This window comes from Pelmatolapia mariae, linkage group LG6 (assembly GCF_036321145.2).
Source record: "Pelmatolapia mariae isolate MD_Pm_ZW linkage group LG6, Pm_UMD_F_2, whole genome shotgun sequence".
NCBI classification, from domain to species: Eukaryota; Metazoa; Chordata; class Actinopteri; order Cichliformes; family Cichlidae; genus Pelmatolapia; species Pelmatolapia mariae.
In genome coordinates this window covers 14951640-14977192 of record NC_086232.1, presented here as the reverse complement: position 1 = coordinate 14977192, position 25553 = coordinate 14951640, and the positions used below count along the sequence as shown (strand labels likewise).

The 25553-nt window shown below is 41.8% G+C and overlaps 1 protein-coding gene across 1 annotated transcript in view; it reads right to left on the bottom strand.

Annotated features, from left to right (window-relative positions):
• Nucleotides 1–8302, bottom strand: part of grin2ab (glutamate receptor, ionotropic, N-methyl D-aspartate 2A, b) — a 118481-nt gene extending 110179 nt beyond the window's left edge. Inside the window, exons 1-2 of the mRNA XM_063475906.1 lie at nucleotides 7071–8302; nucleotides 6100–6306 (exon numbers count right to left, since the gene is read on the bottom strand). Coding sequence (XP_063331976.1) covers nucleotides 6100–6306; nucleotides 7071–7088 — 225 coding nt within the window. The 5' untranslated portion in view covers nucleotides 7089–8302. The remainder of the gene's footprint in view (nucleotides 1–6099; nucleotides 6307–7070) is intronic.
• Between the last annotated feature and the right edge of the window lie 17251 nt (nucleotides 8303–25553).

Here is a 25553-nt window from a genome sequence, read left to right as displayed (position 1 = left end):
TTTTTGTAGCTGTAGCTGCTGGGTTTTCTAGAGAATTACATTTACTATTTTTTTATACATTGCCTTTTGCCAATAGAGAGACGGTGCTGCAGTAAAAAAAAAAAAAGAGTGTGTGGCTCCATAATACCATTGTCTAAAGAAAGCCCTACTGTGCATGTGTTATCTCCTCTGGTTTAATAATGTCTGATTCATTGTAAAAATGTCTTAATCACCTCAGTCACACATTGAGCTAATTGTGCCATAACATATGTAAGACATGAAACTGTGAGAGCAGGAACTACATTTCATGGAATTAGAGAGACTTCAGCCACACACCGATCTGACAAAAAAAGTGATGAAATAATGCTGATACCTTTATGTGAATGATCTGGTCCTCATAGCCATGAAAAACTGAATCGAATTGGATTTAAAAAGCTAAAGAATGTCTTAACTAGGACAGTGTTATATCAGTCTCAACCGAAATCTGGTGTCTGTAAAAGCATAAAATTGGAATATGGGTTTTGGGTGTTAAGTTGGCCGAAATGACAGAGCCAGGCTGGCCGCACTTAGGCACCTCCTAAGCCTCTTTCTCAGCCTAGGAAAAAAAAACCCTTCAGTGACAAAGTATAAGAGGCATCATTTAAGGTAACAACCCGGCCTCCTAGGAATCTGGATTCTTCTCAGAGCCACATGTTGTGCCTAATACTAATCAAGCTAATTCAAAAGCACAGCATTTAAATAGGCACATAAGGGGAAGGTTACAATCCAAAATGAAACTTCCACCATCTTGAAAGCCTTAAGCTTTCAATTGAAAGATTAATACTGACATCAAAGGGGAGCAATCTGTCTGCATCCATTTTTTTAAATATATATTTTCAGAAAAAAGCCTGCTATCAGTATTGACGATTAACTATTTTGAAGGAACATTGTCAATTCACAGTAACCCTAATCAGTAGTTTTATAATAATTATGGATATAATAAAATTATAGGTGTTGATGCTCCTGCACTACACTGCAGCAGAGCCTCTTGGCAATATGACTTTTAGGTTTTATTTTTGTTTTTACCCATCCGTGTTTTGGGAAGGTCTCTCCACTCTCATCGACTAGATTTCCAGCGACAACAGGCAGTTTGTTTTTTGTTTTTTTCAGTAAAAAACATCAGATAAATCCAGTAAGTGCTCTCAGCCTCGCGGTAGTGACTCTAACTAGTGCCATATACAGTGTGTTTCACTAGGGAGTTACTGTAATTGAAAACAGTCATTAAAAAGGGAGCATTCTTACTTCATTAAGTAGCTGGAGGCACCTCTCAACATGAACGCTTATGTTGATCCATGCCTGCTGGATTTCTTAATAAGCAATTGTTTGCTAACATGTCCGCTATAACATTGGAGGGTGCTAATTTATTAATATTGTTTTTACAGAATTTTATGCTATGGGCAAGTACACCCCCGCCCCACAAAATTAACGCTGCTTTAAAAATAAGTTTTACTTATCAGCCAGTTTCAGGTCCTTGAACAAAGACTGTATATAAAAGATGCGCATAGCCATTGCCATCCCTCATTGGTTAGTAAAGTCCTGTCTTTGGGTGAAGTCGTGAGCAAGGCGATCTGACAGAGATTTTTCACTAGAGATCCACGGCCTAACGCAAACACTACAGTTTTCACTTGTTTCTTCAATTTGTCCTGACGCACTTGGATTTAAATCCAGCCTCCTGTCTCTCTGTGTACCTGGCCTGTCCCACTACATAATATTCACACAATAGTGTGATTCTTGTCTGTCCTTGCATGTGATTGGCCACATGCTCAGCCCTGAGCAGGAAGGGCTGAAGACTTGGCTCTGCCCGACCGAGTCGGCTCTTTTCGTGCGCTACAATCGGCTCTTAGAGTCATTTGTGAACAACACATCACTAAATGAGATCATAAATTTATCAGGGAAAGAGTTTACTGAGGTCATAGATAAATGGGAAGGTCTTTTTTTTTCAAAGACTTCTTCTTGCATTCAAAAGAGTCGACCCCTTAAAGCCCTTCAGCACTGTCTTCCCTTTTCAGACCCAGATGTTACATCCATCTTTTATATAGAGTCTTTGGCATTGGGCTGCTTGGAGACGGTGGCCAGTAATGACAACCAAGATTCGCCTCACATTGATAAGGGGCCTGGCAGAGCAGTTCTAGTAAGACATTTTTTTACCTATTAAAAAACTGTTCTGTTGAGTCTCTCCCCAGAATTGGACTCCCTTCACTTTTTACTGGGAGAGTATGACTGTTATGTTTCGCTCAGTGATAAACTGCTGAGACGTATTGACATTCCTGAAGCCCTGTCAATACAAGTCAATAAAAGTTATAAATTACTTAACATCCCACCCCTCCTTATCTCACTACAAGCTCAATATAAAATGTTAATAATAACAGATTGCTTTTTAGCTAAAACTATTTGTATGGACAAAATGAAAATGGCATGAACCACTGTTATAAGGTAAAGTGAATACAGCAGCATGGATGGTGTCGCTAAACAGCTACCATAATGAAAAATAAAATTACTTTTATGATTTCTAATTGTATTACTGAAATGTTAATGCAGAATAGCAGTCTACATGAATTCAAAGACATCTATAGAAAAAAATAAAGGAATTGAAAGGCCATTTGATGGACTATCCAGCTGGTCCCTCCATCTGCAACAGAGACATTTGGGATGAAACTGTTCTGACAGGTTTGCTGATGAAAATAGAATCATGAAATGCTAATTCATTCTCAAGATGTATAGATGGCAATTTCTTGGTTACAGCCCTATTATGCTTGTCACGTCTCTAAATCCACCCCGAAAGCACCTCTCAAGCAGGATGAAGATTATCTCGATTTCCAGCATCACAACTATCTGCCTTTGAGTCATGAAAAACACAGATACAAGTTTTGAGATTGATTAAAGGTGGGTTTTTTCATTCTCAAATCCAAATCCTCGCCTGAGCAATGAGAATATGATTTATCAGGTTAAAAAACAAACAAACAAACAAAAACGCCAATTTTAAGATTTATTCCAATCCGATTACTTAAATCCTATCCATAAAGTTCTGAAAGACTGTGCTGAAACTGGATAAGACTTATCTGAAATCTGAAGCAGATGGAAACACTTTAAAACCATTAAACATTCACTAGAGATGTCGTGCACCAGCTATAACCATTAGGCACAGGCACATAGGCAGGTCAAACTGCCAGCGGGTTCTGTTAGAATCTAAACTGTAGGGCTACAGCTTCGACTCGCAATACTGGTAACCGCAACGATGATGCAATCATGTCTTTTATTCTTAGTTATGAATTCATATAACATTTAGAAAAATTTAGGTTAGGCGATAAATTTATCACCACTAGCAACTTTTGAGGGCCTATCAGGGAAGCAGGGACTCTCACACACCAGAAAAGTGTGTTAAGGCACGCAGTGGTTCTACGAAATGGCATCTACTGTCAGCTTGATTTAAAAATGATCGGTTCAAAAACCTGTATTAGTCAAACCCTACTTAATATCACACATGGCTCACTAACTCTTTAAATGAGAGTACCAGCTGTGTTTTGATTAAATGATTAAACAGTGCACGTTTGTAAGAGGCGTTTGGGTTATTAACTTGCATCTGAGACTGCACTATCACACATCAATGTACAGAAGATCAGCAGGGGTCAAAATACTCATTATCATATGTCACTCAGTCCTTTTTACTGGAAATGGCTAAGAAAAGGAAAATGAAAACACTCATTTTCATCCTCTCAGCCCTCAGCGTAAGACGAATCTGACCTGCCATTGTATTTACAAAAAGGCACTGGCTTTTTCGTTATTCTAGGGGTGAACAAGAAAATGGGTTCAAACTGTCCGCCGCCGGGTCGCGTGTAACCAAATTTCGACCGCGGATGTTTTCTTGCGACGAGATTATCCGAAGTAACAAAGTGCAGGCCCAGTAGCGGGTTTAATTGACTTTGAAGAAAGCACTCACTCAGCAGATGACAGCTAAAAGGCCACGCCAGAGGCTCGGTGGCTGCACGTGGCTTGGCTGTTAATGTTGTAGGCAGAATTCCGACATCGAAAACCTTAAACCCACAGTTTGTCAACTTGGATAGGGAGCTCCAAACAAAAACAGTGTGCAGATAAGAGGATTATTTGCTGTAGCTCCTATCACGGGATATGTCAATACCTTCTTCTGGACAAATACAGCTACAACACAGGGCAGGAAGGTAAATAATTCCACCCACAAGTTTCCCTGGCTTTTCTTTTCCTTTGTTTTTTTTTTTTTTTGTAAGTATCTTTGTAATTTTTCTCATAATGCTCAAGGTTGCAGTCTTGTGTGAGCACTCCTACCTAAAATCCACTAAACTGTAGGAAAAAGAGACCATATGAGTAAAAACTTAAAAATAAAAACACAGTATCTAGTACCTGAGAGGCACCAAAGCAATATTTGTACGGTTCAGTCAGTGTTATAATCAAAGAGTCAATCTTCACACAAAGCCATTCTGGTGGTACGACCACGTCACAGTAAATGCACAATAATAATTGCATAGTTTTGGATCATTTCAGTATATCTCGCAGTTCAACAGAGGTAAAAGAAAAAAAAACCTCTATGTATCTTTCATGAAAAGAAAGACTTCTGCATGATCGCTCCCTGAACCTTTCCCCCACTTGCAGGCATATGTAGATTTTGGGCTAAATTTGGGCTCTGACTCTAAAAATGTCTTGCACAATATTAAAACGCAGAGCCCTGGTTGACACAGAGCAGTGTGAATGCACACCTCCTGCAGCCCCTCTGATGCAAGAAACCTCTCCGAATCCCTGTGTAAATGTAGTACATTTGTGTTTCAGCAGAGCCATGGGGAGAGAAAGACAGTTCCACTTAGGTGCCACCAAAATAATCCCCAAGAGGACTGCCTTGTTACAGGCAGCAGAACAACATGTTGGCACTGGCACATTAAAAACGAGAAATTAAAATCGATTTAACTGCGGAAATCCAAAACAACAGGGCCTCGCTTCTGACAGCGCTGACAAGAAGCTTAGACGCAATGAGTTCTGATGTACTTTACCTGCTTGTCCAACAATGGAGCCGGTTCAGTGCACAGCTCAGTCAGATGCATCTCGACACATCACTTCAACACTATGTCATCCCGGAGCCCAAATGGGACTCAGAATATGGTATGCATCACATCACAGAGATTTTTTTAAGGTCTTTCCTGTTTAGCTTTGTCTCAGTAGTTGGTTGATACCAGACTGCAAAGCGATGAAAATATAAGGCCCAACTGAGCAGGAAATTCTCTCTGGAGTGATAACAACAAGACAGAAAGTGAATAGAAAAGTAGGCCTGTTATAAAATACTGTTGAGCTTTTTTAAAAGGTGCTGTGACATCACACCCAGAATTCATTGCTGCTTTGCACGAGATATTTATATTAATGAAGGTAGCAACAGCACTCGACATTCTCTGCTCCCCACTCTATTGCGTTTATGCCCTACAGAGTTGATCTCCTTTTGTGTCATCCCACTATTCAGGAAAATAGGCTACTGCTGAGCACAACATCAGTCTCTCTTCTCAGTTCTCTACAACACCACAATGAGTCTGGCGCAGCACGGATGATAATTTGCTCTAAATGATTATGATAAATGTGCATTCATTCATACATAATATTAAGTAGTCAAAATTGAGGGCATCCGTTTGCCAACAGGAACGATGGGGATCATTCATGATGAAGATTTATGGCCATTCAGGGCTATACATCCTGCCATCCTGTCACGTCACACTCCTATTTTCTTATATTTACCCCCTCCAGTGTAACATCTGTGTGTGTTTATGTGTGTGCATGTCTATGAGCGTGCGTGTGCGTTCGTGTGAAGGCCTCAGTGTCCCTGAGAAGAGGAGAAGACACTTTGTGTGTCAGACTTGGCACGCCAAGCAGGAGGAAAACGGAAGAAAATGTGTTTCTACAACGTGACTGCATTCAAAGCCTGAAAACTGTAATTTGAGATATGAATTCATTACATGGCTTCTCATCAGCAGCCGGGGGATAATGTGATGCAACAGCGCCGCTTAGCGTCGCTCGGCGCTCCGTCTAAAAGAAGAGCGTCGCTCTCTCCTCCTTGAACGCAGCGGTCCTTACCTTCGGTGTCACAAAGCGCGGCTGCTGCGGGGTTGTTTTCGCGGAGGTTTTGCGCCTTCTTCTGCGGAGTCCGTGCGATGAATGTTGACTTGTGCTGCCGTGGTGCGAGGGCCCGTGCGGGCAGCCACCGTGACCTGTCCGTTTACTGGCATTTTGGTTCCTTCTTACGGCGTCGGTGAAACCAGAGGAAAAGTGTTCAAACTTGATCTGAAAATAAAAAATAAATAAACGAAAAGATACCAGATTTTAACACTGCGCCGCAAGCTCCCAGGACTTGATGACTTTGTCGCTTTTCTATAAATAGGCGCGAGCGTACAGGCAGGTGCTTATGTGAGCTATAAACATTATTACCCAATGTCGTTTTACTTCTCGCACCTCATTAGCATTTTAACAGTTTGAACAGCATCAAATTCCAGCTATCTGTCTGCGTGTGTTTTTTGTTTCCGCGCGCGTGCGCGGCTATATGTTTGTGTGAGTCGGAGCAGAAGTGCGCGCGTGCCTGCGTCTCTCTATTGGGGGATTATTGGAGGGAACAAAACACAAGTTCATATCATAGGTGTAGGCTACGGTGAAAAGGACGAATTAGTGCTCTCTCCCTCCGTGCGCGCGCGTGTGCTTGTATGTGTGTCTCTGAGAGAGAGAGGGGGGGTGGACGGAGTAAAAACAGCCTGTGGCTCTTTGGCGAATATTCCCCTCACGCTCCTCTCTCCGGTGCCGGGCTTCGTTTATGTAGGGCATGCAGCAGGTTGTGTGACGAGGACTCGGACAAGCGTAAGAGCGCGGAGGAACCCGAACCAGGCACACACCACCCCGCCGCTGTTCCACTTTAAGGAGAGTGAGAGTGCGGCAGATATTAAAACCACCGGACCCCGACAAATGCCGCTCATTTTCCGCGTCTTTGGTGACAGAGTTAGTTTTGACCCAACCTAAAAAATAAAAAATAAAAATAAAAAAACACTAATTACGCTCACCCCATTCCCGTGACACATCTCTCCAGGCGGCCAGGTGGAGATGACATTGCAGCCTGTTACTCCATTCGGGTGCCCTCGGCAGGAGTGGGAATCGCATACGACTCTCCTTCGTCAGATTAATCCATCAATTTCTCCTCCATTCAATTTCCCTTCCCCCAAAAAACGAAACCACACGGATAAATCCACCTGTCTGGTTCTGAAGACTTCCCCCTCCACCGCCACCTCTCCCACCCGTAGATAGGTAGTATTCCTCTCGGTTTAGATGTCAAACGCCGTCCATTCAACGGGAGAGACGGGGTGGGGGAAAAAGCCCCCTGGCGCGCGGGGATCAGTTAGACTCTAGAATCCAAAATAACCGTTGGTTTGGAATCTCCAGCGGCAGCCCCGCGCGTTCCGCAGTGAGGGCTCGTGGACAGGTCCGCGCGCCGCCTCCTCCTCCTCCTCTCCTGTCCTCCTCCTCCTTGCGCCGCTCGCGGATTCTTGGAGACTGAAGGGGGGGATTCCGTCACAAATAACATCAAAACACACACACATACATATATATTCACACACTCTCTCTCCCTATCTTTTCTCACTTGCCCTCCTTCTCTCCCCCCTCTTCTCCTCCTCCTGCTGCTGCTCCCCTCACGCGCTCTCCGACGAGCACCGCACTCCAAGCCGCCCTAAACAATTCGGAACAAGTTCAAACGGGTCGAGTTATTTTTGTAGCTTTCCGCGCCGCACGACCGAGGTGACGCTCGGCAGCCGACCGAGCCGTCCGGGCGGAGAGGAAGAAGGAAATATTCTCCCGACAGTGTCTTTACCCCGCAGCAGCCCGGCCGCCCACGCTCCGCTAGCTGAAGGTACTTACACATCAGCCTAGTTAATTAAACATATAAGGGGTAGAGGAGGCAGTGGTGAGGGGGTGCAGACTTGGGTGACTTCATCTTCCCATTATAAAAAAAAACGAAAAAAAAGATATGTGGGGAGTTAAGAAGGCGCGCGCTAGGGAAATTTCGCCATGTCTACCCCTCTAAGAAAAAAAAGAGCGACTCCAACTTCACAGCTCGTTAAAACTGACATGTCGCTTCCTTGTCTGTCCTGGTCGTGTTTTCTCCCTCTCCGGGTCGTTCGCTTTCCCTCGTGCGTCCTCTCCCAGGCAGAAAAAAAGAAACGAAAGCGCGAGAGGGGGTATGGCGCACAGCATCATCCGTCGTTTATGGCATCACCTGGTGCCATCTCTCTAAAGCGAAGCCGCGCGCGCGTGTTTGTTCCTGGATGCCGGTGTCATTGTGCGCGCGCGCGCGCGTGTGTTTGTGACGACTGTCTCGGCGTCAAAGAAGTCGCCGCGTCGCGCCTCCTCTGCTCTTCAGCTGCGCGCAGATAAAACATTTCAATATCCGCTCAACTGTTATAACCCAATCTATTGGTCCCCCTGCAGACACCTCAACTCTTCCTCACAATTAAAACGCAGAGCCCTTAAAAAATAAATAAATACAAATTACCGCACGGGAAAGCGTTTTTATTGCTGATTGTGTGTCATGTTCTCTCATCAGCGCCGGAGTTTGTTAAGAGCCGCGGCTCAGATAAGGGGGAATAGAAGCAACGCGAGTGAATTACACAGTCTCAATTGAACATAATTAGCAGATCAAAACTGAAGCACAGGGGGTCCTCGGGGAACGCTGACACCCCCCATCTCTCTCTCTCTTCCTCCCCCCACCTCCATCACTCTCTCTACATCTCCCTCTGAGTGTTGCCTTGGAGTCCCATTGCAGACAGATGGTGTAGATCCTGCATGGGGTCATGTTAGCAGGCCGGGGCTCTACTAGGACTGGCTGTCATAAGCCTAGTTACCCTTTGAGGCAAGAAGCAGCGCAGCATAAGCAGATCAGAGGGCTTATTATTAAGGAACAGTTCACTACCCTCTTCCTCCTCCTCCACCTCCTCCGCTTATATCCCTAGCAGAACGAAAAAAAGGAAAGAAAGGAAGAAAAATCTCCACCTGTTGAGGTCCTCTATCCTCCTCCGTCAGAGCTCGAGCCTCCCAGGCTTGGAATAAAAGAAATACATGATTGCATAACACGGGTATGGGGAAAAAAAGAAGGGAGAAGACCACACAAAAGTAGATAATGGTCTTACTTTTTTTTTTTCTTTTGAGGAATAATAAATCCCGGGGTTTCGAATATAATAGGTCTACTTTCAGACTCTCCCACCCACCACCAGCTCCCACTGCTATTTACCCATTAGAGGCATCCTGGTGGGACAGGCCAGACTCAGACACTGCCTTGGGAGATGTACGTTGTGTGATGCCATTAACAATGACTTTCATTCTTAGTCTCTTAAACAAAATAAAAAAAGACAAAAAATAGCCCCAATGGAGTACGATTGTCTCATTCTATATTTAAACACCAGGCTGTTGCCAAGGAAATAAACTCATGCGTTTGTTTTTTTCTCTCCTGACCACATAAATAAGCTTTTAAAAGCCGTATTTTCCTTAATCTCATTCAAGGGAATTTATGCCTGAAAGACCTCCCTGTTGTAATTTCGGGGACGCGACCTTTCTGCATGCGCACAGGCTTGAGGATGGCTGTGATTTAGACTATGGACTGCACAGTGTCCTGTGTGCAGTCTGGGTATTTAAGCAGCTGATGGGAAACCAATAGAGTTACAACAGCGTGAACACGCACCCCTGCTGATGTAATAGATTTATAACTGCCGGTCTCAGTCATCATGCATCTTTCATTGGCCAGCAGCACGCTAAACAGAAGTTACCCAGGCATGTCGTGCCGCCCAGACAGTGCCGGACACACACACACACACACACACACACACACATGTCTGGTTTGCTATCCTCGTGGGGACATCCCATTGACATAATGCTTTCCCTAGCCCCTTACCCTAACCCTAACCATTAAAAATGAATGCCTAACCCTAACCCTTACCCTAAACCTAACCATAACCTAATTGTAACCCTGACAGTAAAACCGCATTTTGAGTGTGAAAATTGCTTTCAACCCCGAGGGGACCTGGATTTTGGTCCCCACGGTGCAGAAAGTCCCCACCAGGATAGTAAAAGTCAGATTTTGGTCCCCACCAGGATAGTACGAACCCGTACACACACACACACACACACACACACACACACACACACACACACACACACACACTCAGCTCAAGTTCAGATCTGGCTCCCAGCATTCAAACAATGAGCCGCCTTTTGCTTCTTCATCTGTGCCCTCTGATTAAATTTCACAGGGGTGTTGCTAATAGCTCATAGCACGAGTGCGATTATAAAATATTTGAAAAACAAGGAAGAACCCATTATCACTGTGCAGTGCGTCAACAGTGTGCTAACTATTTTGTTATCACTGTGTATAATTATTCAAGACAAAAGCTCATTTCACTAATGTTGTTTGGCTAATAGTCAAAGCCCCGCACTCTAATATTCCTGGAATGAATCAGAGGAAACGGGAAAAGGAGTCCAATTAAAGAAGCTCCAGCTAAGAAACCAGCACGCGGGCACACAAACAAACAAACAAATACATTAGAAAAATAATTAAAATAAAATAAATAAAATAAAATAAATTACAGGGAAAGGAAAGGGATTATACAAAGCCTCTGACAAAAAATGATGTGGGCAATTTTTGTATCCATGGTAACTGACTTTTTCAGTGTCACCACTTTTGCTATGGCAGACACGCCCAACACAGATATATAAGGGTTTGTGCTTTGTCACTACAAAGTCCCCATTCACAAACACCTGTGCCTGGTGCAGGACACCAGGCAGCCGCTCATTCAGACTGACAGACGTCAGCCCCACTGATCGCACCTACCCGGCACGCGCAGCCCCTCTGCAGCTGCGCACCGGTGACGCAATATGGAAACTTTTTGAAGCGCGTGCTGCTAATTAGCTGCACAGCTAGCTGGCTGGTCTATTAAAGCCTGTAACTGTCAACTGTAAACTTGAAATTTTTTGTGTGTTTTAAATTAAAAAAAAAAAAACTGCATTGTTTCCATGACAACAAGAAATAATGGCACACTTTGGGTTGTAATTTGTATTTTTTTTTTTACTGTTAATGTGTATGTGCTTTCAACAAAAGCATTGTGAATTTGCTTTCTTGTCTTCTTTTCTGATTGTCACACATGGTCATCTACCATAGTTCCAGCAGCCACACAGGCTTGCCCAGCTTTTTGTAAATTTAATTTAATTTAAATTTACTGGCAACTTCTTCCGAGCACAAACTAGACATTATCTGACACTCATCAACACTTTGATTGTCAGGCAAACAATATAGAAATTCCACAAAAGCATGATTCACGTGTACACTTGAAGACAACTGGATGTAAGCTGGTTGGTAAAGAAAGTAGGTGGGCTGCGTTCAGCTTAATTGGCTGCACGATGAGCTCAAGGGAGAGGCAAGCATACAGGACGAATTTGTCTTTTATACAATGACTGTTCATTTTCTTCTCAGACGAGGCGCTGCCACAGCAAAGACACTTCATTGTAGCTACAGTACATGGCTTTATATAGGCTCAGGAAATGAATCACTCTGTCAATAAATGGCAACAAAATAAACTGAAATGTATTCAAGGCTCTCTATCTGGAACACAGCGATGTGATATCTGGCACTTACTGAGTTATAGATATTCCCTCTCTCCCTGGTCTGCCTTTTTTTACTTTGTCTCCCTCCCTCTCTTGCACTCTCCACCCTCTCTCGCTCTCTCGCCCACAGAGAGTGGGTGACCTGGAATGAGCTCTCCCACAGACGGCTCTGCTTCCAGCCAGAGAGGGGCAGTATGTGGAGCTCGGTTATGCCCGATTCTCAGCATAATCAAGCATTCAGATTTCATAGACACCTTAGAGAACCGCTCATCTCAAAAACTGATGGGTGATTACTCGCTGTCACACTGCTAATGTCAGTGAAAAGTTCATGAGTGCAGCGGCCAAATCAATTAGCCAGGAGTGATGCACTGCTGTGTCTTCTCCACTTGGCTACATCAGCAATTATCCTCAACTTGAAAAGGTCAGTCAATAATTTAACAATTAATTGCAGGTAAGAAATTAGAAAGTGTTGGAGTGCTCCAGCGATACCTGTGTTCATGAAAATTGCCCATCTTCATTTTCGCAACAAAAATCCAACCACTTTAGAAACAGTCGAACTGAATAAGCATTAATCAGGTGAGCAATTTGGACTTTTTTAACTGAAGTAAGTTCAGCCAAAGTAATTGGCACAGGTTAAGCTTGGGGATTTGAATAATTCATATTGTGAATATCATTAGAAAAGAGTAAAATATACTGTAAATGAGAAACATCTGAGCTTCCTTAACAAGAGGTTCAAAATGTATAAATTCCATGCGAAATATCCCTGCAAGCGAGGGTCTCAGCTTCAATAGTTACTGTAAATAAAAAGGAAAAAAATACACTTACAGCCGGGAAATTAAATAATTATTTGATTCACTGCTGAATTTGCAGTTAGCAAGACATGAAAGGTCCATTCAAATGAAACTAATATAAAAATAAGATACTGTTCAATCCTTTGTAAGTGAGCAAACTTACAAATTCAGCAGGGGATCAAAATATGGTCCCCCCCCCCCCCCCCCCCCCCCCCCACTGTACTGCTAAAGACACTAGTTTGGGAAATATGCGTATACATTTTCTTTACTTAGTATCTATACTCGTGAATATGAAGCTACTTACTAAAAGTGCAGTGAAAAATGTGTGGCAGCATGTAGCATTATTATTAAGTCATTTTAAAAAGTTATTTAACTGCATCAACTTAGAAGCACCCTACAGTTTGCATTGAAATAATCCAATAAAAGGATAATTACTGACCAACATCATTGCTTTAACGTTCCCCATAAATACTGAATTTGCCTGAGTGCTTTGCTGGGTTGTTATCACACTTAAGTTTCCATCAGTGGAGCTTCTGCTGCAATGCTACAATCAGGCAAAGCCATCCGTATACAGAACGGTGTACACTGACTTAGGGCTTGTCTGTCTAGCCATACATACACCAGTCAGCCACAATATTAGAACAACCAGCCTAAAAACAGCTTTGAGGTGTGAGGGATAGATTTATTTTTAGTTGACAAAGGTCACATTTTCAGTGTGACGTTTTGGTCATAGTTCAAGAATTCACATGCTAATGATCACAGAAGTGAACACAAATTATTAATAAGATAAGATGACAAAGTGATGACATTTTCCAAAAGGTCAAAGGCCAACATAATATATTGTTTTGCAAAAACACTTTTCTTGCCATTACTCAACCCTATATCTCAGGAACAGAAGGGAACATTGTGATCACTGAACTGGTGAGACTAATCTTTAGTGCTGATCTATTAAATTCCCATGGAGTCTTCACTACATGCAGTACATTATATAAATCTGTTTCCAACATACATGCAACTGAACTGGTTCGCAGTGGTGTAAAAAGTAAAAAAGATATTCTAGTTCCTCAAAAGCCGGGCTTAGTGCTATAGATTTAGTGCTTAGTACCAAAATACCATAGAATGTAAATAAAGGATGGCTGTTAGGCGCATACAGTTTAATTGTATTGACTTCAGCTGCTAGTTTGCAGTCTTACTGAATACAACATGATGTTCATTTTGTAAATATTTCTTACATGTCAATACGGGATTTCATATATTTCGCCTTCCAACATCTAAAAAAACAGAGTAGCTGGTAAAATGATTGTCATGACAAGATGATGATTTTGTTTTTGCATGTATTTTTGCCATGAAGTTAGTTTTTAAATCAAACACACCTTTTGCTCCCTCACTTACTCGCTTAGTTCAGCTCCAGCCAAGATTACTAAAAGAGAGACCTTGTTCAACAGGATCTATACACCCAATTCCAAAAAAGGTCAGTCACTGTGTAAAATGTAAATAGAAATAGAATGCATCTCATTGATCTCATCAACTTCACAAACCCAAATTTTATAACATAAAAAATATATGAAATGTTTAAACTGAGACATGTCACTATTTCATGAAAAATATCACTCGGAATTTAATAGAAATTTAATGGGTTTTGTCTCTTATTAAACTATGAAGCCGTGGGAGCATTACTGGGAACTTTGCAGAAATTGTGCAGCACATTTAGTTAGCAGCCTTTGGGAATGCTGGTCATTAGGCTGAGAAAACCTTTGGATACAGTATCTGTCTGAAACTATCCCTAAAACTGTTATTTGAATACATAAAGAATAATTTCCAGGTTTCATAAAGCAACCAGCAAGTTGCATCTGACAGTCAGGGGAGTCGTATAGAGGTCACAGCCTTCCTGTTCTGCAGTGTTATGGCACACAAACAGAGGAGCAGGGAGTACACCGACTCCTCAACATGGCCCACTCGAGTAACAGCCTTGAACACCTGCAAAAACATGCAGAAATTATGCAATCTAGTATATCTGGGGAAGTACATATTTAGACTGTGCTGGCTAATTTGCACTTAAAGCACCAGGGCACACTCTCTGGTACTCGGTTTGACAGCTTGGAAATCTGCAAAGCTACAGGAAATCCCATTTGTATATTGCGTGTGTATTGAGCGTTCAATTCTCCGGGTGCTCGGAGTGTACGTTGGGTACTCAGGGCACTGCAGCCAAGAAGTTGGTGCAATAGAGCATTTCAATGTTGGAGACTGTAGCCAAATCAAACTAATTGGTCCAGTCCACAGAACAATTTAAAATAGCTCATCTTGAGGCTGTAACTTTTTATGACCTTTCTATTATCAGCGTAGCCAGAGGGTGCATTAAATCTCTTACTGGCAATAACAAAAGCCTGACCGTGAGATTGAAGCATTATTAATTTTCAGATTACCACAGATCTCCTGATGAGGACAGACAGTATGTCCTCTAAATACGAGATTTACTAAAATGCTAAAAGGTTTGTCAGAACTTATTAGCTGTTGGGAAAAAAATAGAACTGGGCTGTTTTTCACTAAAGTGTTTGAGGGGCTGTTTGTGTTAGCACACGGGACGGCAAAGGACTCAGTGAGATGCTGGATAGAACTGATAATGAACATGTGAACCAGCAAATATTTACAGATGAACTATAGCACTCCAGTGATGTATTTTTAGATCCCCCTTGAATGCTTAAAAGCCACGAGAGTACTTGTTTCGCTTGTTTTCCATTAACTTGACAAGTAAAAAAAAAAAAAAATACATGCGATGATGTCAGTCAGGAGAGCAGCTTATCAGTTTAGTGTTGTTGATTAAGCTTCCACTAGATTGGCATAAGTTTATCTGGGGATAACTCTCCGATTATGGGGATGAATCCAATAACCAGATAATAACATAAAACCCTCAGCCCGGCCATCAGCCAACTGCTGATCCTGAGTTCTTGGTGGTGGTGGGAAATGTTAAGGTTGAACGCCGGCATCAGCAAATCGGGTTAATAAGGAGAAAATGATCGGTTACTGGCTTCTCTGGGGATAAGAAAAGAGTGTGGGCTTATTTGTTTGGATGCTGTGAAGAAGAGCGAGTAAAATATTCTATTTTCAAAGTCTTAGAGGGAGCAATTATTGAAATATTAAAAAGGAAAGAATTCCTGAGGCACTGGCAGCGGGATAGACTGAACAATTACCTGAACTGCTGCCAGGAGATTTAACCATTGATCAAGTCACTTTGTGAAAGTTCAGCTTGGGCTGCATTCCCTCGTCGTGGGTTTACTGTTCCAATCGATATTCCTTGATCACAAGTGTGACAAATCACTGAGCAAGTGATTAAGTCATTTTCTGCCATTAATCACTTGCATTAAATCTTGAACATGATGATTTAAAAGGTTTAAACCCCGAACTAATAAAGGGATACAAAAACTTTTTTTTTAAAGTTAGTGCTTATAATTTTTTGCTGAATTTTTAAGTTGATCAATCAATCAGTTTGCTCAGACAAGTGCCCACTCAGTGTGCTGGCAAATGACTGTTTTAATCCCCGTTTGTGTCTCAGTTTGGTTATTGTGTAATTTCATGCAGATTGGTTTTTGAGACATTTTTCTCCTGAATGAGAAACTGCGGCTCTGTGAGGATATCGTCCATCTGTTGCATCTCCTGAAGGACCACAGAGGGATTGTGGGGTGGCGACATTATGCAGTCACACTTGCACACACACACTCAAACACACACACCTACCTCTTTGTAAGGTAATGCTGTAGCATTTTCTTGCACATATGGTGTGGTCGATGTGATCAGTGAAGGCCACATTATTATGGCTCCAGTGGGATCATTTGTCTCCCGTCGGTGTCGTCGGTGTTTTCCACCTACTGTGCAATCTTCTACGATGCTTTGTACTTGGGTACCAGATGGCCACTTTTATTTGTGATACCCTGCACCCATGAGAATGTCACAAACATGCTGTTATGGACTGACATACAGTTAGTGTCGCTATTACTTATTAACTGGCTGCTTCATTAACTCCACCTTGCTATTGGCGGATTGGACCACCTGCCAGAACTGCAATAATTTTTCATGGCATAGATTCAACAAGTTGCTGGAAACACCCCTCAGAGATTTTGATCCATGTTCATGACATGATAGCGTCAAATAGGTGCTGCAGATTTGTCGGTGCCACATCCGTGATGTGAAACTCCCGTTACACCACATCCCAAAGGTCTTCTGCTCAATCGAGATCTGTTGACTGTGGAGACTTTTCACATTAGAGAGCTTTATGACATGGTGTGGGTGTGTTATCCTGCTGGAAGCTGTCATCAGACGATGGGTAGGCACTCATACTCAGGCAGGTTGTGGAGTTTAAACCATGCTCAGTTAGTACTAAGGGGCTCAAAGTTTGTAAAGTCTGCACCACCATCCACCGCCACCACTAACTGTTGATGCAAGACCGGATGGAACGATGCTTTCATATTGTTTACACCACCTAATCCTGACATCCAAATGTCACAGCAGAAATTGAGATTTGTCACACCAGGCAATGTTTTTCCAAGCTTCTGTTGTGCAATTGTTGGGAGTCCATGTGAAATCCTGCTTTTAGGGGACATGAGTAGCATCGTGCAGGGGCATAACCAGAGTTTAGAACTTGGTTAGGTGCAGAGATTTTTCTCTTAATGTACCATATTTTAAGTGCAGCACCTGGGCTCCAATGACCAGTAGAAAAGGATGGCCTACTAAAGACACCAGGTCTTAGAATTGCAAGCAAAAGCAGAAATAGTAAAAACTGTAAAGGAATTTATTTTCTAAAGCTTCCCTCTTTTGCAGGAGAAACGGTGTATAAAGAAATATGGAAGAAGAGAGTTATGTGTTTAAAACAATTAAATACAATAACAACAACAAATACATGCCGCTTCTTCACATTTAATGAAAAGCACAAGATGAACGGATACTTACACAGGGCTCTGACCATATTGAGATGCTTGTCTGCGTACCTTGACTGCAACAAGTAGTATGTGAGTTACTGTTGGCTTGTTACAAGCTCAAAGCAGTCTGGCGATTCTCTTCTGACCCTTGACCTCAACACTCACTGGATATTTTCTCTCTTTCAGGCCATTCTCTGTGAGCTCTGGCAATGGTTGTGTGGAGAAATCTCAGTAGATTATCAGTTACTGGAATACTCAGACCAGCCTGTCTGGCACCTGTCAGTAATTCAGGTGTACTTAATGAAATGACAGTAACGTCAGTGTCTGGTCACACCAGCAAATCATTAAATGTAACCGACTCCGGCTTGATGTGCCTTTTGAAATTTCATTGCAGCAGTTCACAGAGCAGTCAGTGTTATAAATCCTTTTTTTTTTTTTTTTGTAGAATTACATACTTTTGATTTATTTCCACAAATATTCAATGTCTCATCATATATTTCTTACTAAAAGTGTTAGCAAGTGCCCCTTCAGCACTTTTTAGAAATCCGTCCTCCTCAGAAGTGCCAGGTTTAAAAGCGGGCACTCCCCCAAACTGGAGAAAACTGGGACAGCTGTGATGTTACTCCGAAAAAATGTTTTGTGTGAGAAACCCCGAACTGTATCCATTACAATGAGATTATGTGGATTTTTTTTCCCCCCACTTTGACAAGCTGTTTGGATTGTAAGCACATACAGTACTGTGTGTAAAAGAAGAATGGATATCATTTGCTAGAATCAGCATCCTGTCAGTGGATTCCTGCTGGTATACTTCCCTGTTAAACATGCAGATATGTAAACACAAACACGGCATATGAACCAATTAGGTAATTAGTTTGGTTGGATTCACGTGACACAGCAATGTATGCGGAGACGTGTGCATATGAGTCATAAGTAAACAAGTGAGTGTGTCATGCCTTAAATGAGGTGAACTTGCTCCAGCTGTTTCTTGACATTATCGCTGACTTTCTCCAGCTGCTACTGGAGGCTACACCATTCATTTACTCTTCCCCACAGAGGGGGGTGCGACAGACAGAGACACAGAAAGCGTAAACAGCTTTGGCAAAATCTCGATGCTAATTAGTCACGTGCCAACTTCAGAGGGTTTGTGTGAGTCTATGTGGAATGGAGAATTTGCTCAAGAAATACCTTTGATGGCTCTCCTCTCCCATGCATCCTGATTACAATTGTTGCTGCCTGTGCTTTTTCTGCAACTGGCAAAAACACTGTGGCGTAGGTGGACTGACCATCATGAGTGGCCAACTGGGACCAGCAGCGAGCTGAGAGAGCCCTGTGCCTTCCCCATGCACAGAGAGGGAGGGAGAGAGAGCACAGCGTGGGATGAGGGGGCTGGGGGTTGTTGAGGGCACTTGATCACTTGTCCATGGCTCTACTTTTAGGCTCTTGTTTAATTTCTGTAAATAGAAAAAGAGCATGCAACTAATGAACATAAAGCTCTGGTGAACTATAAACATTTATAGGCATCCTGTAAAAGTCAGAGGGGGAAGGGGTCATTTGAAAAGCATGCAATGTAAGGATATTTGCCTGCTAACCAGCCGCTGTTGTTCTACTGGGTGACTGCATTTTCTAAGGAGTGGGGGTCCCTCAAGGCAATAGCAGGGGTTAATTTACAAATGGTTGGCAGGTGTGTTAACCTGCATATGCTTTTCTTTCATATTATGGGGTTTCAAATGTATCTTAACAAGTCATTTTGCCTTTTCACATTAGGACATGGTTACTAGTAAAATGAACAATGGCTCTCTCAGTGTGAGAAAGCGTGAATGACACCAGGACCCTGAAATCGAGGCAGCCAAACAGAATTCATCCAGAAAGTGCAACTCAGCACACAAAAGGTCAGCCTTCTCTTAAATGTTTGACCTTCACTGTACTCCATGCAGGGCTTGACAATGAGCTTTTCGGGTGTTTTTTTGTTTTTGCTTTTAGATTTCAACACTTTAAAAGTATTGAAATCCAGCTGACGGGTAACGTCACCAGTGTTACCCCTCAGCCTCTAAGCAGATGCACCAATGATATAAATTTGAAAACTCTCGGTGATTTTCATAAGAAGTTGATCTCTGATTTGAACTTGAGTTCAAAGTCACTGAGATGTGAACTTTTGTGAGATTTTTAGTAGCTGCACGTATGGTATCAATTTCAAAATCCTGCAAAAAAAACTATAAAGCTTCTGAGTTCAAAGCCTTTTTACGTGAAACCACAATTTGTGAAATTGCAACTAGTTTGGGAGCCATGCCTTGTCCAAAATAAGGCAAGTGCATTGTGGAAACTTGAAGCTTTTACTAGAGAAACTCTCCAAAATTTGTCTTTCTGTGTTGCAGTCAGACACTATGAATCCAGATCCAGTGGTGGAACTTTTGAAATTAAAACTGTCGCTTCCTTAATGTAGTTTCAATGATCTTTTATTTTATCATATTAACTTGTTTGTATTTTTTTTCTGCTGCTACTCACTAACCTGCCAGTTTCCCACATAGCCACTGCTTTTTCCAGTTAATGCCAGTGCACACTACAAGACTTTCGCACTGATTTTCCACTCCTAAGCAAACCTGATTCTGCACCTGCACAGCTAAACCTTATTACTCCAGCTGCACGGTATGTATATATACCAGCCCAGTAATATTGCAGGTTCAGTCTCATGCTTTCAATATTTACTTACATGTTCCTCCCCCCTCTCTCTGAATTCATCACATCTGCTTACTGAAAGCATTCTCCCCTCTGTTAAATCAATCAGATCTTGCCATGACCTGTGAAACTGCTGCCGGGAGCTGTCATTTTAGTGTCAGATCAATGCAGCCCTCATCCGCCAACATTCAGCTCCAGTTTCAGAACCAGCAGCCAACGCTCGCTGGATTGAGCTCATCAGCAGCCCCGCTCCATATCTTCAGATCATTCTTCACCTCTGCTCCACCACCACGGCCTAGACGCCATTCAAAGTGCGAACAGCTTGTCACAAACTAAGCCTGTATAATAACGACGCTCCTAATCAAATAAATGTAATTAGTTTGGAAGCTTTTCCCTCCCTCGGCTCCATTCTGTTTGTAAAAGCTAGTCACTTCTCTATTTTCTACAGAATCCTCCCACTGCCGGCTCAGTAGACAGTTTGACTTGTCATGTTGTCTGCACAGGTGCAGTTAATACAATTAAAAATGGCTGCACTGTGCATGCTGGCCTCTTTGGGACACTTGATGGAACCAAACTCGTTAATGAAATTAGTTTCACCTGTGCTTTTTCTCGTTTGCCAAGTTAAAATGTGCAGCGTTGAAAAGGTCTGCTGCAGCCTGCTGTCTTCAGAGACAGAGACCATTACCCCAGCTAGTTTTTCTTTGGACTTTTGGCTGACTGCCTGATCCCTCCTGGCCTTGTTTGCCTCTGATGACCGGCTACCTGTTACTGACCTAAATGCTGTCTTTTTGACAAGTAAAAGCCTATTTTTGTCCCACTACCTGCTGTGTTTGCTTGCAGGTCTCATTTCAAGTCTGCTATAGATACAACCTAATTTTTGAGGCTCCACATTTAATATGTTTTTATGAGCAGAGCACAGAAACCCTGCTGACATTAGTAGGTGTAGCACAGCTAAGTATATGAATGCACTGTATTGATTTTTAGCCACTGGCTCTTAGGATATTTCCACCTTCACTACTTAACCGAACCTGTCGACAAACCTGGACCTCATTACCCCATTAGACCCACGCTATATGTAGCTTCCTAGTAGTTCAACTTTCTTCTCCAAATTGTCTATTGCAGCCTTTTTCTCTGCATCTACCCACCTGCCAGTGTGCCTGCCTGCATTGGTAACTTTGAACCCAGCTAGTTTTTGGACTTTTGGCTGCCTGCCCGAACGCTTCTGGTCCTGTTTGCCTCTGCTGACTGCCTACCTGTTTCTGACCTACATCTTGCCTTATGCCTAGTAAAGCTTCTTTTCTCATACTTACTCCTACCCGCTGATTCTGCCTCTGAGTCTGACACCTGTTACAGTGCTAACCTAAATTTCGAGCATCCTAAATGTAGGGGCAGAGAACACGAAAACCATTCCAACAACGGCAAGAGCAATGGAGCACAGTCATAAAAACCAAACACAGTGAAAGGTTTTGTCTGAAGTATTTGTCCCAGCTAGTGAACCATGAGCTAATAAAGGGCACTGGAGGATGAAACTGTATTCTTCTTTTAATGCTCACCTGAATGTTTGATTTCACATTAAATTTCATTACATGTTATGAGTGTTTAAAATGCCAAGTCCATTTTAAAGGCTCTCTTGAAAAAAAATGATTATACTGTCTCTTTGTAGACCATGAAGTACTTTAATGTCTTCTCTGTGGGGTGTGGTGTTATTGCCGATCTGTTGAAGTTAGCCCTTCTGAATATAAATTTATGGAACCTGCCTGGTCCCGAACATCAATACACAAAGGGGAAGAGAAAAAAAATTGATAAATTACAGCTGCACATCTTCCACATATTAGGCGTAATATGAATAAATGTCTCAGATTGCAGTACAATTAGTCAAAGCAAGCAGCAAGTCTGCCAAGTCTAAGGCCACAGCTGTCCCTTCTGCTAGGTGTCTCTGCTCCATGTCTAAATAAAAAAAAATATCAACTATGGGTGGACTGCCTACTTTCCTCTACTTAAAAAGATCAGAAATTGTAATTTGGCTTCGTATAACAAGCTTACGAGATGCGTCAGCTTTCATATAAATTCCAATTCTGTGCTTCCGAGTGCCAACACAGGTGTTATCTCTGTTCCACAGTACCATCCCGACATGAAAGCCGAATCTCAGAACCGAGTGGCTCCCGATGATCAAATAATCACCTGCTGTGCAGAAAACAACATGATAATTTTATCTCTGTTGCCCCTTTGCTCTCATGTTCTCAATAGTGGAGTAGATCTAAAGCTACACCAAGCAAACTTACAATGTTGTGTTTTCAAAACACCCAGAGGGGAGAGATGCTGAAGCTGAATCATGTTTTAATAGCCCTTTTCAAGAAATACAGCTAAGTGGGTTTGCTGTAATAAATGTTGTGAATGTGGATAAATACCAGAGATTTGTTCTAGTAAATGAAAGCTCATTCCCGGAAGCTGTAGAGGAGACAAATAACGTTACTTTCCATTATCTGTAAGAGATAACCAATCAGTCAGATATCATCCTGTGACGGGAGGTTGCTAGTCATTAAAATCAAAGCCAGGCTTTCTCATAAATATAGCATTAATTCATTAGGTCTACTTTCAGTAAATCCTGCTCTCTTTCCTCATTTATTACACTAAAACTTTCAAATAAAAACTCTAAAATGTTCAACTGTTTTGTTTTGTTTTCAAAATATTCTGAGCCGCAGATTTTTTTTATTCCTAAAATATTAACTTTTAGTGATAACAAACCATACAAAAAACAAAATCAGGTAGAAATGTGGACACAATAATCAGAGTACGACATGCAACTGAGAAAATCCACAGATGATGTGGTTACGTGGAATCCGTCATGCACAATCATTTATCATGTCCCCATACAGGTATATTGTCACAAACTGATATTATCTGGGACTTGATTGGCTGTTACTTTGAGTTTGTTTTGTTGTACATGTACAAAGACAACAAAGGGCGATAAATATACATATCCTTTAGGGATAAGCAGTGTTGGGTAAGTTACTTTAAAAAAGTAATTAATTACTAATTACTAATTACTTAGTCAATATTGTATTTAAAATACTTACTTTTCTGACACAGTAATTAGATAACTTAATTACTAAATAAGTAATTTAACTAAATACTTCTTAAAATCTCTATAAACCTTGAGTGGGCAAACAATAGAAATTAAACTCTATAAATAATAAATACATTTTTTTAAAGACGGAGACTCTACAGTACGCAGCGGTAGCATGTCTTCCACAATGTAGCCTGCAATCATTTTTTACGCTCACCTTCAGACGCTTTCTGTGCTGCTGAAGTAAAATCAAGGTTTGCCTGCTTAGCAGGAGTTGCCGCGGTGTTATCCATGGATGATGAACAAGGATCACTCAGAAGTGTTCGTCTATGCTCTCGTGTCAGGCGCTTCAGTAGATTACTCGTGCTATTAACAGCAGCCGATAGTTTTTTCTCCCCAGGACATAGCTTACATATTACTGTAATGTTCTTGTCTGCTTGTTTCAGAAAAGTGAAGACACGGGAATATAAAACAGCCACACGCTTCAGCCGAGTCCGACATCTTCCGCTTTAGAATACGACTATGCAGCAAACTGGCGCGAAATGACGTGCACCTGCACTACAGCGATGTTAAAGCGGCAGAGTTTACTTCTACGTTTAGAAGATAAATTATTGAAATTAAATAATGATATTCAGCGAGTTTAATTATTTTACAATGTAACGCAAGTACATTGTAAGTAACTGTAATTGAATTACCTAAAAATGAACAGTAATTAGTTACTCTACTTTTTCGGTGGAAAAGTAATTTAATTACAGTAACGCGTTACACCCAACACTGGGGATAACAAATGAATTTCTGAGTTTTCTTGATTGCTACTTGGCGTACATGCTATTCTGTGCTGTATCTATGACCTATTAGTCCATTTATAGTGGACATGCTTTTTACTAAACTAACTGATATATTCCCATGGGTCTACACCACTCATTTGTTTCTTTTGTGATAATTTCATTCCTTGACTTTCTTTTGTTCATCTTTCACACACATTTGATTTTTTGTAATTTTTGTAATTCTTTCCCCACACACACCACAAAACAAAACTACTGCAGTAACTGTGGAGGAATTAAATACATTTTTATGTTTTCAGAGGCTTCAGACTGACAAGCAGTTTCATGGCCAGGTGAGATCTGCTCCATTGTTATTTCATGACAAATTAAGTGGATAAAATATCTGGAATTGATTCCAGCTGTTGAAGTTGCATTTGGTAGTTTTTTGTTTGAAGTCTCAATAAATATGAGGTCCAAACAGATGTTGATGACAGTAAACTTTGGGAATAGCAACATTTAAAATGTGGTACATTCTTAAAGAAAAAGGAATGCTGTGGCCCACTCACCAACACCAACAAAAAAGATAAATAAAGTGGGTGATCACAGAATTCTTTCCATGGTTAAGAAAAACAACTTCACATCAAATTAAGACATTTTTCAGGAAGAAGGTAGGTGTTTCCCTGTCGCAGTCTACAATCAAGAAACACCCTTGTGGGAGGAAATGTAGGAAGTTTACAGCAAGATGCAAACCACTGGTTACACTCAAAAACAGGAAAGCCACATAATACTTTACCAGAACACATCTGGTAAAACACCAGTGTTTTACCAGATGTAAATGGCAGGAGTAAAGTATGGATCCGAACCATACCACGTCTGCCAAAAATGGTGGAGGCAGTGCTCACTGTATTACTGCCAGTGGAACTGGGTCACTGGTGTTTACTGATGATGAGTAAAAACAGCCAGGAGAGTCAATTCCCACCTTAATTCTTTGCACTATTTTCCCTCTCTCTTTGAGAGACCTAACATTGACCCTGAACACCATGTCTGCTCTGTACAAGTCCAACATGAAGTTTACCACTTTAGCCTGCATCACAGTATACCAACTGCAAACTAATTTCCAACCGAGCATGCTATTATTTTCTTATTATTGAGGAAGTATCTTGATGTTGTCACCGGAGGCAATACCAAGCTGCAGCACACAAAAAGATGAACTCATTCAGCAGCAATATGCAATAACCTGCCAATCAGATTTAATGGCTCATTAATTGAAGGTGCTGGAATGCTGTTCCGGCCTGTTCCGGTCCGTTCCAGCCCATTTAAACCCCCCTGGTGACTGCTGACAGAAGTAGCAGAAAGAATTCTTAAGTGTGCAGGGTTATACTCTGTGCTCAGCCAAACATTGCAAAACTGACTAGAAAGCTCTTCATCCAACCTAACTCTTCAGTGAGCAAGTCAGCCACCTCATCTCAACCCAATAAAGCATGTCTTTCAATTACTGAAGACAAAAATGAATACAGAGAGACCCACAAACAAGCGACAGCTGAAGGTGGCTGCTGAAGGCTTGGCAGAGCATCTCAAGGAGGAAGCACAACATTTAGCGATTTCCACTGGGCCTCTAAAAATTGTGATGATATCTTGAATTAAAGCTTAAATCACATCTTGATTGTCTGATTAAAAATGCAATCTATAAAAATGT